Source organism: Plecotus auritus, assembly GCF_963455305.1.
Source record: "Plecotus auritus genome assembly, chromosome: 8".
NCBI classification, from domain to species: domain Eukaryota; kingdom Metazoa; phylum Chordata; class Mammalia; order Chiroptera; family Vespertilionidae; genus Plecotus; species Plecotus auritus.
The window spans coordinates 12,795,816-12,812,534 of NC_137782.1; the positions used below are offsets into that span (position 1 = coordinate 12,795,816).

Consider the following 16,719-nt stretch of genomic DNA (forward strand, 5'->3'; position numbering starts at 1 on the left):
GTGGGTCAGGCAGGAGTGATGGTGGCCTGCTTCATTCACTCAGCCAACATTATTGAGCACCAGCTGTATGCCTGACACAGTGGGAGGTACTAGGGCTATCATACATATATAAGCCACTGTGTCAATTTGTACTTTGTAGAAAGCCAACTTGCTGGCCAGCGTATGCAAAAGCATTCTGCGAGCCCTTATCAACATGGCCAAGAAACTTGCCTTTCACATATTTGCCCTTAGACCATGGGGTGCAGGGATTAGGTGATAGAGCAATAGTTAGTCATTAACTTACACCTATGAGACCAAGTAGAAACCTTGCAAAGGAGTTAATCCTTAAAGGGATTTAAGCTTGAGAATAAAACTAGCAGTAGTTTGCTGCGTACTGTGGACAGGTACCTCGAAGACGCTAAGGTGAGTGAGGTATATGTTAATTACCTTTGTACATTTGATGCTGGCTCCTCTTCTATAGGAATTCACAGTCAATAAGATAAAAAGCATCTTCAACCATTCAGTGCAAAGGTGTGGAACGGGGGTTTTAGGCTTTGTGTTTGTTGGGCAAAGCCTCTTAAAGAAATAGTTGTAGAAAACAAGGAATTGTAGAAAATGGTGGGTCTGTTGTTGGGGGAGCTGCATTTAGGCAGAGAATACTGGAAAATGCAGAAGCATGAATCGCAGAGACCACAGAAAAAGGAATGGAGAGCAAGGAGAAGTCAGAGGCAGCCAGGGTAGCTACATGGCAGTTGGCCTCTTCCTCAAGACCTCAGCTGAAGCAGTGTTTGCAATTCTTCTCTCCCTTTTATTTTATTTTATTATATTATTTTTTTAATCTTTATTGTTGAAAGTATTACAGATGTTCCTCTTTCTTCTGTTTTTACCCCCTCTACTCTATACCCTTCCCCACCCCCCCAGGCCTTCACTGCACTATTGTCTATGTCCATGGGTTATGCATATATGCATATAAGTTCTTTAATTAATATCTTCCCATCCCTTCTTCCTCCCTCCCTCCCTCCCTTCCTTCTTTCCTTCCATTCTTTTTTAAATAGTTGTACTGATTTCAGAGAGGAAGGAAAAGGGAGAGATAAAAACATCAATGATGAGACAGAATCATTGATAACTGCCTCCTGTACACCCTGCACTGGGGATAGAACCTGCAACCCAGGCATGTGCCCTGACCAGGAATTGAACCGCAACCTCCTGGTTCATAGGTTGAAGCTCAACCACTGAGTCACATCTGCTGGGCTGTCCTTCCATTCTTAAAAATTAATTGTGGAATGTGCTAGTCATTATGTCAGGTGCTGAGGGTACATTGGGGAATGTAAGAGACCTAGTGCCTACTCTCAGAGAGTTTAATAATCTCAGGTGTGAGTCAGACATTAAACAAATACATAAATAATTATAAATTGTTATAAATATCGTGGAGGCAAAAAACGGGGCACTAAGAGAGAATAACAGGGAGGGGATCTAATTTGGATGGAATATGGACTCTGACTTGAAGCATAAGGGTGATAGTCAGGTGAGAAGAATGTTCCAGGCAAAGAATAGCAGGTGTGAAGGTCCTCAAAAGAGCCAGGTCCAGTCTAGGACTGCAGCTTTGTGACAAGTGCACATGCCGGGGTGATGGGGCTGCTAGGGCCCATGTCAGTGGCCTGCTAGGTAACCATGGAGTTTTAGGGCTCTTTCCGAAGGGCTGTGGGACCCAGGAAGAGTGTTGAAATAGGGACCACAAGTCATCTGATTTTCATTGGTAAAAGCTCTCTGTGACCACTGTGTGAAATGGGGCCTCTGCTGTGTTGGGACATTCATTTGTGTGTCTTGAATTCAAGAGTCTGGGGAGAGTTGGGCAATGTCCTGCCCCTTGAGTCCCTGCCATGCACACGGTCTGGCCCGTGCCTATGATCATCCATCACTCTTCCCTTCCCCATCCCCAGGTGCTCTCATTTGCCAGGCGCATAGGGCTCCTGCTTGGCAGCAGTCACCCTCAGAAGTTGACAGGGCCTCTGCCCTGTGGGGTCTGGGCTTCCATTTAAAAGCATTGATTTTACTCACCATTTCTATCCTCAGGGCTGGTGGGGGTAGAAAATGATTTCATCAGCTGTGGAGTTCTGAAGGGACCCTTAGCTGTCAGGTGACCCAGTACCTCTAATTGTGAATGGCTAGAGGTAGGCCTGGAAAATGCTGAATGTGATATTTCTTTGAATTGCCTCATTGCATCCTGAAGCCTCAGTAAAAGGTGCTTTGGGAGATATGGACCCTAATTCTGGAGTAACTGGAAGGGTGGTTCTGCAGTGGCCTAGGTGTCCACAGGCTGTGATCACTGGCATTCTAGCAGTAGCCTTCGTTCACTATCTTTACTTCCATTTCAGGAAAATACCGAGCAGCAGATGAAGAAAAAATTAGTCCACCTCCTCACTTAACGTGTGAGAGTTTCCCTCATGCTGTGGACCACATTCTACACCATCTACTGTGAACCATTGTGTGAATCAGAAGCAACTTGAAACGCAGCTTTTCATCGTCTGGAATGAATCCCTTACCAACTCAGCACCAGCACAGGCAGACACAGCCCCCAGCGCTGAGATGTGTAACCCTCTTGTATTGTGCACTAATTAGAAAGAAAGATATTGGATACAGCTAGCCACTAAGCCTTGCTTATCTCTTTTGTTGTATTTTGTAAAAGAAGATGAGACCTGAAGAAAGGGAAAGCTGAGATTTTATGCCATTCCTTTTTAAATATTCATCAGATTAGGCAGGGCTGGGAGGGAGAAGCTACTGCAGGGAGTCGAGTTCTCGGCTGTCTCCTCACTGGTAAATTGGAAGGGTGGGTTCAGATTGTGAATGAAGTTGAAAGATGCATTACGCTATAGTTTTAATATTCAGTTCAGCTGTGAAACCCATCAGAAGTGCCAAGTGGAGTACAAGTCAGAAGAAGCAAAATAAATTGTCCTTTAGCCCAAGTGATTGAATGAATTTGCTTTAACGGATGTTGAAAACTAGATTATCTGCAGTATTATTCCCAGCACGGATGACTTCTTTTTCTCTTCATTAGCCAGAGATGACTAATTTAAATTTAGAACCTGATTTTAATTTAAAATAATATTTCCATTAATAACCTATTCATTGCAGATACCTATTATACTGTGTAACAGTTGTTTTGGAAATTTTATGTAAAATTAAAACTATCAGTATTTTACAGATGTTTTAATTAGACATTGTTATTAACAGGAACAGTGCAGAAACTAAAATCAAGCCTTTAATGTCTTATAGACCATGCATTTTTGAAGTTAGTGTCCACGAGGGTCCTATTTACTGTACATTTGCAAGATTTCATTATTTTTGCCTCTGACACTATGGGAAAAATCTTTTAGAAGCTATTGGGACAGATTCAGGCTTTTATGTACTTGGTTACTACAGCTGTAAAATGAAATCGCGTCTGGTAGCATGGATTATTCTTCTCATGTTAAACCCACCAAAATGAAGGGGACTAAGTAGGTAATGATTTTCCTAGTGCATTTGCATACTGTGATAATCCTGGGCCTTTGCAATTGTTTTACAGGACTCTTGGGCATTGAATTATTAGCATGTAATTGTACATCATTGTAGTGTTCACCTTATTGAAGCACACACTGATGTTAATGAGCTTTGGGTTTTGATTCTTGTTTAGATATCAGCTTGGTCTTAGATGGGAGGGAGCAAAGCTAAATAAATGGCAGCTCCTCTCCTCCTCTCCTTTTGGTAGTTTGGTGATTACTCTTTTTGTTTCAGCAGATGCTCCAACTTGGTACCTAAACATCCTAGAGATAGATGTGACAGGACCACCACCAGCCCAGATCGAAAGATGAGAGTGAGTGGCAGAGAGCATAGATTTGGGAGCCTAACCAGCACGTAACTAGTTCTGTAATCCTGGGCAAGTGATCTAGCCTCACATACCTCCTTTCCCTTATCTGTACAAATGGAGATAACGGTCATGTCCACCGCATAGGCTTGTTGTGAGGGTTAAATTCATGTTCATACATTAGGTACTTAGAATAGAATCAAGAAAATGCTAGATATTGGTGGTGGTGGTGGTGGTGGTGATATAGCAGTAGTATCCACAATGTTTAACAATGTGGAAAGGATTGGTGGAATTCCTCTCTATAGTTCCGTCAATGGGGAAAGTCTTCCTGAGAGTTTAAAAAAAAAAGAAAGAAAGAAAGAAAGAAAGAAAGACATTCTCTTACATTTCAGTTCCCTGGGAGCACAGCTGCACTCAGAGAAGCTCAGTGTGCGGGTAGAGTGCTGCTTGGTGCCTGGTGCAGGGGCTGCATTAAACTTTGGCCTATCATCTGGGCGCCTGGATCAGTGATTGTTTACTAGTTGCTGTGTTACATGCCAGACTAGGAAATAAGCATGTAAGAAAAGGAGTTAGCCTGGAGGACCCTTACTCATGGAGGAGCTGAGGGAAACACACAGACATAAATACTCCATTCGTCCTCTGTGATGTCATCCTGACTGCAGGATGGAGAAAGGCATTCCCACCTTCGAGCCGCGTAGCACTTACTAAATTACACTTAGGTCTTCACGCGTCTCTTGTCCCCACCAGACAGGGCTGTGCCTCATTTTTTAAAAAAATATATCTGCTACAACACAGGCACTCAGATGGTTACTGAACCAATACAAAACTAGCAGTAAATATTACAGGAATTTAACGTTAGAAGGTATAGCTGTGGGGAGGGAGAACAAAATAAGATTCATTTTAGACTTGTTGCCATAGGGGAAGCCCCCTTAGACACTTGGAAATAATGGATCCAGTGCTTTTGAGACAGGTTAGAGCCAAAGCAAAGAGGTAGGCATCACTGATGGCCAGGAATTAAATAGAGTGACAGGAAGGGTGAGATCACTTGAGCATAACATCCAAGCAAGAGAAATGGCTTCTCTACTTTGCTTCATTCTGGTTTGGTCCCGTGGGCCATTACCATCTCAGTTTGATATTTTATTGATTTAGCAAACATTATATAGGGCTCACTAACCACCTGTCCACAGGTTCATGAGAATAAATAAAAATCTTGGTTTAGATCCAGGTTAGTATAAATTTTCCCAGTTCAGCTGGTTAGTCTGTCTTGGGCCTCATGAAGCAGATTTTTCAGCCCTCCCATGTAAAGGGCTATCTTGTGGTACTAACCACAGGGACAATATTTGCATCAGGTTTACTGTAATTCTGTCCTGGGTCCAGAATAGGGACTAAGTGACATTTTAGGACTAGAAAGGATATTAGAGAACACCCGTTGTCGGGAGATGGTTATTGAGTATCTGCTGTGAGCCAGGTCCTTGCTAGGGGTGAGGAGGACAAAGCCTGAGGCCAGTGGAGGAGACACGTGCTTGTTGCACCTTCACTTACACCTCCAGAATCTGCTAGTTTTGCATAGCTCTACTACCATTTTACCTCTGTCAGAGCCAATTGTAATGTCTAGGAAAGGAAAGGGAGCTCACCCTAAGCAACAATTCCATCAAACAACTGTAGCTGTGGACGTCAGAAGTTTCCTCACCCTTAATTTCACATTTAAATATTACAGTAGCATGTTGGACAGGTGAGTAAAAAACACAGGTTGTGTTCGATTGGTTTTGGATCAATCATTCCTGTAATATGAAACTGAAGTCTTTGGGTACCTATAATAGACAACCAGAGCAATGCACCTAAGCACCAGAACTGATCATAATTTAAACTATGTATCTGTTAAACAATTTGAATACCTTACTTTTCTCAGTGCTTACTCTAATGTCATACACATCTCAACACCTATTTGTTTCACTAGCTGTTGTGCCTGAGAAGATCAAACTATTAAATGCCCATTGTGTGTAAAGCACTAAGGAAGAGAGAGCAGAATGTAGCTCCCACTCCTTAAAGGCATATCTTCTAGTTGGGAAATCCATGCATATAAAAATAGATCTAACAGTGCAAAGGGCACTGGCAAGTTCAAGGGGTTGTATAAGTCCTGTCAGAGAGGAGGTCATGTGCAGTGAGCTAAGTGCTTTGCCAGTGCCAAATGTTTCATTCATTCAATAGCAGCGTAAAAAGTATCACAACCATGGTGTTAACATTTGAGTAAGGTATGCAGATGAAACATACAACAGAAATATTGATAAAGTGATGAAGATGACTAAAGCCAGTAAGAGTGAGGGGTTATTTTATTTTATAATTAATGTTATTATTTTACAATGTACAAAATAAATCTATAACCAGATTGTAAATATAAAATAATTAGCCATTTACATGCAATAAACATTAATATTTCAAGAAAAACTACCCTAATAAAGAGGGAATATGCAAATTGACGATCACTCCATCACAGAGATGGCGGTGCCCAATCCCCTCAGCCCTGCCTGAGTCCCCCATTCCCAGGGGGAGGGTGGCTGTGCCACTTGCCTGCCGTTGGAGTCCCTCAATTCTTTCAGTCCCACCAGCGGTGAGCAGGCAAGCAGCCCTACAGACAGCAGATAGCAGGGCCTGCTTGCCCATCACCACAGCAATCTGTGAGCAGGCAAGCGGGCCCCGCAGACAGTAGGGCCTGCTTGCCCATCGCTGCGGTGTCGAGCAGGCAGGCCTGCACAGAGAGCAGAGAACCACGGGAGCAGGCCTAAGCCTTCAGTAGGAGATCCCTTGAGGGCTCCTGGATTGGAGAAGGTGCAGGTTGGGCTGAGGGACCCCCCCCCCCATGCACGAATTTCGTGCACCGGGCCTCTAGTTTTAAATATAATATTACATGCAATAAACAATATTTCAAGAAAAAAGATTTTAAATATAATATTACCAAAACTGTACTAATATCACAAAAGTTGTAGGAAATATTAAAAACCTACAAATAACAGGATTACTTCTATTCTAAAATATTTTTTCCCTCTGGCTCTATTTTTCTTCATCAGTTTATGCTGTTCATTATATTCCACAAGTAAGTGAGATCATGTGATATTTATCTTTTTCCAACTGGCTTATTTCGCTTAGCATAATGCTCTCCAGGTCCATCCATGCTGTTGCAAATGGTAATAGTTCCTTCTTTTTTACAGCAGCATAGTATTCCATTGTATAGATGTACCACAGTTTTTTAATTCATTCATCTGCTGATGGGCACTTGGGCTGTTTCCAAATCTTAGCTATTGTAAATTGTGCTGCTATGAACATAGGGGTGCATATATCTTTTCTGATTGGTGTTTCTATTTTCTTGGGATATATTCCTAGAAGTGGCATTACTGGGTCAAATGGGAGTTCCATTTTTGATTTTTTGAGGAAACTCCATACTGTTCTCCACAGTGGCTGCACCAGTCTGCATTCCCACCAGCATTGTATGAGGGTTCCTTTTTCTCTGCATCCTTGCCAGCACTTGTCATTTGTTGATTTGTTGATGATAGCCATTCTAACAGATATGAGACGGTACCTCGTTGTTTTGATTTGCATCTCTCAGATGATTAGTGACTTTGAACACGTTTTCATATGTCTCTTGGCCTTCCTTATGTCCTCTTTCACAAAGTATCTATTTAGATCCGTTGCCCATTTTTTGATTGGATTGTTTATCTTCCTTTTGTTAAGTTGTATGAGTTCCCTGTAAATTTTAGAGATTAAACCCTTATCAGAGATAACATTGGCAAATATGTTCTCCCATGCAGTGGGCTTTCTTGTTGTTTTGTTGATGGTTTCTTTTGCTGTGCAGACACTTTTATTTTGATGTAGTCCCATTTGTTTATTTTCTCCTTAGATATATGTGTAAAGATATATGACACGTGTCTGATATTTTGCTCCCTTTGGATTCTTCTAAGATTCTTATGGTTTCCCATAATACGTTTAAGTCCTTTATCCATTTTGAGTTTGTTTTTGTATATGATGTAAGTTGGTGGTCTAGTTTCATTTTTTTTGCATGTATCTGTCCAATTTTTCCAACATGAGGGGGTTATGTTAGATGAGTAGGGTCAACATCTGTCAGCTATTTCAAGTGCAGATCAATTACTGGCTTTCCTCGGAAGATTGGAAGATCTGGTAAGGTTAGGTCTGAATTTCTGTATTCAGTTGGAGCTGAGTTACTATTGCCATTCAGAGAGTTTTGGCCCTCTCCACTTTCCCGTAGTCCCCAACTCTTCCTTGTCTTACACCCCCCTCGCTTTACTCATGTGTTATTACATTCCAGGTTCCTAAGTGAATTTGAGTTGTGACCTCTGCTTTAGAAGAAAACACCACATGTTGGCTTAGGTTACATTTTCTTCCTTCAATTAACCGGCCAATCTCCTGTATCCCTATAAACTCAGATGTGCTTTTAATCTACTTTTAAAAAATAATCATAGATTCTATAAACATAGTGGATTAATCATATATGTTAGGTGGTCTCTTTCAAAGCCTTACTAAAGAAGAAAGGAAGAAAGAATGAATAAATCCAGGAAGACAACCTGCAAGAGAACAGTAGAAGAGATATCAGTGGATGAGAGGGTGTGAGAATTTGGAAGATGGTAAGTGAATGCAGTGTTGATAATTAAAATCAGCGCAAAGAACCAAAATTTATTCTGAAGAACCACCTCAAAAACTCAGGGCTGGGAGGTACTAGCTAGAGAGGAAGTGGGTTGTGAGGCAGGATTGAGAGCAAGGAATTATTTGAAAGCTGGTAAACAAAATGGAGCCCTAGACCCTGTACACCCTGAGAGCCAGATGAGTATCCCCATCCTAGGCAGGAGAATAGAGGTTTATTTTCTGAAAAAGTGAAACCATGAAAGTTAAGGCCTTGGGGACAGTGGGTGTGATAGTGGGCCAGGGTGAGATGATGCAGGGCTGACAATGGGAATTAGGCACGTGTCCACTTATACTACAGGGGTCCTTGGTTTCCTTCCCCTTGAAAATTTGATATTTGGCCATTTGGAAAATAATACTGATAGGTAACTGAATGATCTGAGGATGTGTTGCAAAAAAAAAAAGATACTTAGAAAACTAAGCAAATGGGGGGGTGGGGGCGGGGGAAGGGCAGTTATTAATTCCAGGTAAGACAAAAGTCACCAAAAAAGAAACTGTAATCCTGATTCACTAGTTGGCTCTGCAGTGAACACCGATTATTGAGTTAACCTAACGTCATAACATGACTATTTGGGATGATAAGGAAAGACATACTTGTGTGGTAGGAACAGGGCAGAGGGATGAAAAAGCTACATTTAATTTCATCCAAAGCAGGAAGTCATTTTAATATATAAACCGTCTTTTAAAAAAGAACTCACCAAAATAAAAGCGTGACCTGAAACACATGCATAATTATTTGGAGACAATCTTTGCAAGGGAGAAAGGAGAGAAGGATTATGTGATTGAATGAAGTTGGAAGTATTACAAGATGAACTTGGAGATTCTTAAAAGGAATGGAGGAAGGACATAGAGATGTGTTCAGTACACAGTGGGCTCTATGTGGGGTTCTGGAAGTGGAAGAAGAGTGGGTGTCTTTACTGTGAGGGATGGCAAAACCACACTTAACCCTGAGAGGAGTCAGGAATGGGCAGTACACTAAAAGGGCCCAAATATGGTTACAAAGGATGTCCATAAGAGTGTCTCTTGTTCCTTTATCTGTTCACTGTTAGCTACACATACAGTGCAAACCTACCTACTTTCCAATCACAGCAAATTAATAATAGTAGAGGTTCCAGCTAATTGGGATTTTATGAAATCAGAAAGGACAGTAGTAGCCACAAGCAAATGGACTAACAGCTACAAGAAATGTCAGCTGGCAGCCTGACCAAGGATTTAACCCAAAAGCACAGGAAGCAGATGTTGGAAATTGAACAGTTAGCAGCCTGCGGCCATTTACTTCAGAGACCTATGCATCAGGTATCACTAGTGCGGCATAGGGTAACAGCTAATGATGAAGTATTTTTTAGCATATCCTATGGTAAAATATCTTGTTGTTTACTTCGGATTTGTTACATAAGGTATATTTTAAATTTGACTACAGTTTTCATGACTGCATTTTAAGAGGCATTTGAGAATATTCTACTAAAAATAATGTCCCCCCTCATGCTTTATTTTTGCGTAAAAGGGTAAACAAAGTCCTTTGGGATATTTACCTACCCAAAATGTCCCATTTATCGCAAGTTTTTCTTGGGAGGAGGAGCCTGTCTTGCAGGGATGATGAAAACAAGGCAAGGAAAAGATGGTGACTTACTATAGATAAGTTCTAGTTGGGGGTGAGGATGATGTTACTTGTGGAAGCCCTCAGAATTTATCAGGAGTTGAAAGTGGATGCTTCTCAAATGTGGGTTTCTGAGGGAGATGCTTCTAGCTGTTCATGACCCATATGGAGAGGTGGAGGAGCCTAAGAGCAGGGAGACTGGGGATGACTGTTCTAGAAGCTCAGATACTCCAGCCGAAACTTTGGATCCAATGGGGTGCTGTGTAATGGAAAGAGACGGGCTGCGCACACAGTGAAGAGTCAAAAGATGTTATTAGGGGTCAGAACTCGTTCAAACTGGTAGCTAGTGGTGGTGATGTGCAAGTCACCACTGCTGTTAGCTCTAGACTCCAAGCAGCGGTCTCTAGAGATGAAGTGACATTTCCAAGTGAGGCCTACTCTGATATGGGTTGAGGTCAGAAGTACCAAGAGCTGATGAAATTCAGAATATTGTCAAAAAGAAATAGACCCTACATTTCCTTTCCTGCTCCCATCCTTATCCACCCTTGAACTATCAGCAGGTCAGATGGTCTATCAAGCTTAGCTTCCAATTGGCTCCCCATCTCAGAACCACCCCGTGCATCCCAACACACTTTTCCTAACTACATTTTTCTTTCCATCAAAATGAAAATCCCAGTCACAAATGAGGAACATGGCAACAAATTGTTCATCAAAATTTTACAGAGTTTAATTGTAAGAAAAGTCTCCAATGTATGACCTGATAGCACATCTGACTGTAATTGAAATCTTTAATATTTTGCTGACATCAATTATGAAAAATTAATGAAAATATCTCATTTCCAAAGCAATACAGTTGTCCAAATTAATTCAGTCTTCATGAATGCTTTTTCTCTCTTCTTATTCCAATCATTATGTTCTTCCACTTACACTAATAAACCAGAAGGCCTCTGTGGTTGTCTTTGTGGCCAGGTCAGGGTCAGTGTGATTTCAAACAGATTCAAACTCACTTTGCCAGGCTGAGTATCTCTGAGTCAGATTCTTTGCTGAAGGCTTGGTGTGAGCTAACACATCCAAAAAGTCAGCAGTGGTCACTATGCCCAGCTGGATCCCAGGTAAATCGTTGCTCTCTAGATAAAAACAACAGTAACAGCATAACAATCGACCTTATGGTGATCAATGCTCTTGAAATGCTAATAGACCTTCTTTCAAGACAATGCATAATGCAGCATTCTTAATGGTTAATGCAGAAAAGTCAACACTAAAGAGGGCTCAGATGAAAATTCTTTAATGTACAACTCAGCCCCTGAAGTCCAGACAAAAATATGTGATTTAAATGTATCATCAAAGTTTTATTTAATATTTATATAGTGCCGCAGTGGATCCAGCCCCACATCACCGTGTGCCAGAGAAATAAAAGCCCGAGCCCGAAGGAGTTTATCATCTGGGGCAAAGTGGATCCAAAACAGAACACCAGAGGAGGAAGGAGTTGAGTGCAGGAAAGAGAGACCAAGAATGTGTGCAAGAGTCAAGAGCCCCCAAGAACAGGCGCAAGGCTCCACCTGCTGGTGAAAGTTGGATTTTTAAACACAGATTTCCCTCCCAGAGCACCTTTGCTGTGATCCCAGCTTTACCTGACTGGTGATCTTCAAGTGCATTGAAGATCTTCCTCACGGGCCGCATAGCTGCTTCCCTGCAGACCAGCTTAATGTCTGAGCCTGAGTAGCCCTCGGTCTCCTGAAAGAGCCACAAACCAGCCATTGGTCAGCAGGCAGAATGTTGGTGATCACATCCTTCTGGTCAGGACCCAGTATATCAGAGCCCCTGTTTAGATTCTGTATCTGCCCCACGCAGACACTGTACAAAGATTCCCAGATAGACAATGCTTGGGGAAAGAGAGGTCTCTAACATGTTTGGATAACCTAAGAAGCTGGGCAACAACTTCCTAATTCCCCTCCAAATATATGTTGTAAGATGCTGGTGAAGGACTAGACCACCCATGTTAGTCTAATGGGGCCCTTGTGCCAAATCCAAGGAGGATAAAATTTAAGTAGACATTTTTGTTCTTGCAAATAAGACCATAAGCTGCCTTAGAGTAATCTCAATGAACATCAAGTTCAAGTGTCCACTCAGAGAAGCAATGATAGCAGTGACAAAGAAGGCAACAGATATGCATCTAGAGCTTTTGGATTTGTAAAAGACTTCTCATTTAATCGTCACCGTAATCCTTTGTGGCATATCTGTTTCCCACCTTATAGATGAAGAGGCTGAGGCTCAGAGAATAAGTGACTCCCCTGAGGTCACACAGAGAGTAAGCAGCTGACAGGGCAAGGATTTGACTACAGGTTCTCCAAGTCTGAACCCTGTGCTATTTTTACTATATCATATTGCTTCTCCCTGCTTGAATATTTCTGAGCAACAAAGAGCTCATTCTTTCATGAAGAAGAGGCCCTTTGCATTGTTGGGGAGCTTGGATCGTTTCTAAGTGACTCAAGGAAGAGGCTCCAAGCAGCTCATGAGAAGACCCTGCCGAGAAGACTGTCACGTGGTGGCTGTTGGGCCTGCCGATGCCTCTCCAGGGCAGCTTACCTGGCTCAGCACGCCGTACTCCAGCTCCGTGTGCAGCTCCAGCGCTCTGCTCTTGCTCACGGGCGGCAGCCAGTGGTAGATCATGGCTTTCCTGGCCTCCTGGCTGGGGAGGTCAACCAGAATCCTCTTCTCCAGGCGGCGTAGCATGGCACAGTCCAGTTCCCTGAAATCATGTCAGAAACGAAGGAACTGGGTGGGGCTGTGAACTCACTTCCTAAGCAACAAGTACAGCTTAAGAACAATTTTGCACTGCAATTCTGCGTGTTAACTCCCCCTCTACATCTATGCCTGAATGGATAGGACAACTACTTTATGCTGTTTGCTTAAAAAAAAAAAGAAGAAAATACATCCTTTAAAAAAAGCTCATGTAAAGGAGGCAATTTTAAGTGACTTGATTTTGGGGGAGATAATCTCACTAACAACCAAACAAGGAGCATTTCCATTGCAGTCATAACATGAATTATTCAATCTGATCCCTCCAGTGAGTAAATTATTCCTGACAATAACGTGGGCACTCTGAGAAGCACATTAATTCTTCCAAAACTCCTATATTCTGGAGCGAATGACTATCTCACGCCATTGCTCTGGTGAATGCAGCAAGCAAATGCTCCTTCCAGGATGCCCAATGCAAATGTGGCCCTTTGACACACTCACTCGTGCTCCTTCCAAAACACTGTTAGGCCATATTTACACAATTTTGCATCTTCAGGCCATTTCCCTAAATTTCTTATTATAAATTTTTCAAACAAATAGAAAAGTAGAATAAAACAATGAATATCCATGTACCTACCATCTTGATTCAACAACAGTTAACATTTTGCCATACCCTGCTTCATATCAATTTAACTAAATTATTTCAAAGTAAATTACATCATGAAATCCCACCCCTAAATGCTTCTGCGGGCAGTGTCCCCTCTCACCCTGACAAGGACATTTTCTTACATAGCTACAATGCTATTAGGACACCTGACAGAATTAACATTGATGGCATAATATGTCTAATGCTCATTCCTTATTAAAAATTTTACCATTCATGCCAAAAATATCTTCCATAGTTTTTTCAACCAAAATCCAATCAAGGATCATGTATTATATATGGTTATATATCCTAAATCTTATAATGTAAACCAGTCTCCTTGCCCTGGACCCTTTTTGAAAAGATAAGGCTAGTTGTAGAATGTTCCACATTCTGGATTGGCTTGATGTTTTCCTCATGGTATCATGTTCCTGGTTCCTCTATCCCCTATTCTCTAAGATGGAAGTCAGACCTAAAAGCTATTTAGAATCAGGATAAAGATTTTTGGCAAATATGTTTGTTATATTGCTGGCTTATCTCCCTATTAGTGATGTGGTGTTTGAATAGTGGGATCATCTGTTGATAGCATATCCATTGTAATGGAAGCCTCTTTGCAAATAGTAAGTATTCTATGTACAATACTTGAGCACTATGTGAATACTCCTTTCCCCCTCCCTTTCAACTAGTGGTTTTAGCGTCTCTTAATGGTCTTCAAATCAATTATTGCATGAGAGTGCTACAAAATGGTGGTTTCAAAAATTTTTATTCTAAATGTATTATTTGGAATTATTATTTAATGTAGAGCTTTCCCTCATTAACTGGGGCTCTTGAATTACCCTGAATTGTCATTCCTATTATCAACAGGGCATTTTGAGTATAAGTCTGTGAACATTTTATATAGAAATTAGGAAATGCCTGTGTGTTGGTCCAGCTTAAGCATTAATGAAGACTAACAATGAAAGCATCATCTCCAGATATTTCTTATTCATAAAGATACTGAGAATCTCCAAAGCAGCCTCCCATTTTTCTGTCATTCTGAATCTATGTCATGATATTTCCTCTTAAACTGAAAAATAAAAATACCTTTCCAGGGAGCATATCTGCATTCTAAATTGGAGTGACCAGATTTCTTCAAAGATTGTCTTTCCTTTCCCTGTTATTCTTCCAATCCTGAGCTGAGAAGCCATAGTCCAGGGGTGTCTTACCAGCAATAACAGTTACCTATTTCTTTATCAGCCTTGCCCTGGTGAAATTCATCTCACATCAGAGGCTCAGCCACATCTTCCCCTGTACAACCATTCCCTCTCTCAAGACCAACATTCATACTCAAGGCACAGGGTCAAGAAACTTCGCAGAACTCTAAGAGATCATTTTTTCATATTTGAATATTAATAAAAGATAATGCTTAAATAACACTGGTTTTAGCTTTTTACAGATATTTATTTAATTCTCACGACAACCCTATGAGGTAGGTACTATTATCATCTCCATTTCAAGATGAGGAAACTGAGGCACAGAGGTCAGAATGCTAGTGAGTGGTGGCACTGGATTTGAACCTAAAGAGTGAGACTCTGGAGCCTGTGCCTCAGTCACTGCTGTCACCACAGTCACTGCTAGGAGACTCCCAAGTCACATGATGGTGAAATCCCAGAACCCTGAGAACAAAGAGAGGATCATAAGAGCTTCCAGAGAGAAAAATACAGGTTACATACAAAGGGTTAAGAATAAGACTTCTCATCAGTAGCATGAGATAGTAAAAGAAAAGAAAATAATGCCTTCAAAATTCTGAGGAGAAATCTTGATCAAACCATTAATTTAGTTGGTAGATAGAATAAAGGTATTTTCAACAATCAAAGCCTAACATAATTTACCTCCCATATGCCCTTTATCAGGAAAGTACTGAAGGACCAAAGGGAGAGAGTAAACCAAACCAAAGGCCACATGGGATCCAAGAAACGATGGTGTGACACAAAGAGAGGGAGCTTTCCAGGAGGATGAGGTGAGGTCCCAGAGTCCCCCCTACATACTGGGTGAAGAGGAAACCAGTTCAGATTAGAGTTGGTAAGAAGGCTCTAGAGGACATGTCTCCAAGAACATGAAGCTGGTGGAATACCTGGGTGATTTAGGCAGAGAGAAATGTGGCTGAGTTAGTGGGAGGGGAAGGTAAGGTGAGTGGGGGGAGGAAAGGAGAGAGGGCAGGGGGAGGTCTTCTATTAGACAAAAGAAATAAACTCACATTTTAGGAATTAGTTCAGTTCAGCAATATTAACTACCTGCCAAGTGTATTGTCACTAAGTCTCCAATTACAGAAATGAGTAAGACAAACTCCTGCTTATTTATACTAATAAAAGGGTAATATGCTAATTAGACCAGACATCTTCCTGACATCCTTCTGGACAAAGCCATGATGGTGGGGCTGAGGCAGAGGCATTTAGGGCCCATCAGGCCAGCAGGGGAGAGCAGTTAGGGTGATCAGGCTAGGAGGGGAGGGCAGTTAGGGGCGATCAGGCCTGCAGGCAGAGGCAGTTAGGAGCATCAGGCAGGCAGGCAGGTGAGTGATTAGGAGCCAGTGGTCCCAGATTGCGAGAGGGATGTCCAACTGCCAGTTTAGCGGGATTGGGCCTAAACTAGCAGTCGGACATCCCCCGAGGGATCCCGGATTGGAGAGGGTACAGGCCAGGCTGAGGGGACCTCTCCTCCCCCCACCCCCCTACCCGCCCCCCTGTGCACGAATTTCATGCACCAGGCCTCTAGTAAGTAAATAAAGGTAATAACAGGGAGGTTTTGGTCTTAAAGTGAAGGAATGTTGGTCCCATAAACTTCAAAGATAAAATAAGACTTGAGATCATCAGGCTGAAAACCAGGAAGGAAGAGTGAATAAGCTGAAAAAACGGCAGAGCCGGGGTGATCAGAAGCTGCCATGTTTCTTCCAAGGCCTTTCCTTGGACCTAGGAGGCTGCCCCTCCTGAAAAGGCAGGGGATGCAGAAGGAAGGGTCTGTAGGGGACCTTCTTCTTGGACTCCCCACTCCTTCCAGAGTGATTTCATGCAGAAGGAGGTGGGAAAACAATCCCTCACTATAGATGTCGGTATTGATCAGCTAATGCCCTAAAGCAAGAGATTTACCTCAAAACTGCTTGTGGGCACCAAATAAGTGCAACTCTCTGACAGCTGGGCCTGATGAATGCACTTTTAATGACATCAATAATAATATAACCATACAAGGGAGGAA

At 42.0% G+C, this 16,719-nt stretch overlaps 2 protein-coding genes across 6 annotated transcripts in view; one reads left to right on the plus strand and one right to left on the minus strand.

Annotated features, from left to right (window-relative positions):
* The window catches only part of HDHD2 (haloacid dehalogenase like hydrolase domain containing 2), a 29,454-nt gene extending 25,740 nt beyond the window's left edge, over window positions 1-3,714 (plus strand). For all 4 annotated transcript variants that reach the window (XM_080683668.1, XM_080683670.1, XM_080683667.1 and 1 more), the window contains exon 7: window positions 2,355-3,714. In XM_080683668.1, the coding sequence (XP_080539794.1) occupies window positions 2,355-2,458 (104 nt within the window). In that variant the 3' untranslated portion in view covers window positions 2,459-3,714. The remainder of the gene's footprint in view (window positions 1-2,354) is intronic.
* Window positions 3,715-10,813: 7,099 nt separating this feature from the next.
* The window catches only part of KATNAL2 (katanin catalytic subunit A1 like 2), a gene marked incomplete at its 5' end in the record, with an annotated part of 67,463 nt that continues 61,557 nt past the window's right edge, over window positions 10,814-16,719 (minus strand). For both annotated transcript variants that reach the window (XM_080683798.1, XM_080683797.1), the window contains 3 exons: window positions 10,814-11,233; window positions 11,738-11,840; window positions 12,693-12,855. In XM_080683798.1, coding sequence (XP_080539924.1) covers window positions 11,094-11,233; window positions 11,738-11,840; window positions 12,693-12,855 — 406 coding nt within the window. In that variant the 3' untranslated portion in view covers window positions 10,814-11,093. The remainder of the gene's footprint in view (window positions 11,234-11,737; window positions 11,841-12,692; window positions 12,856-16,719) is intronic.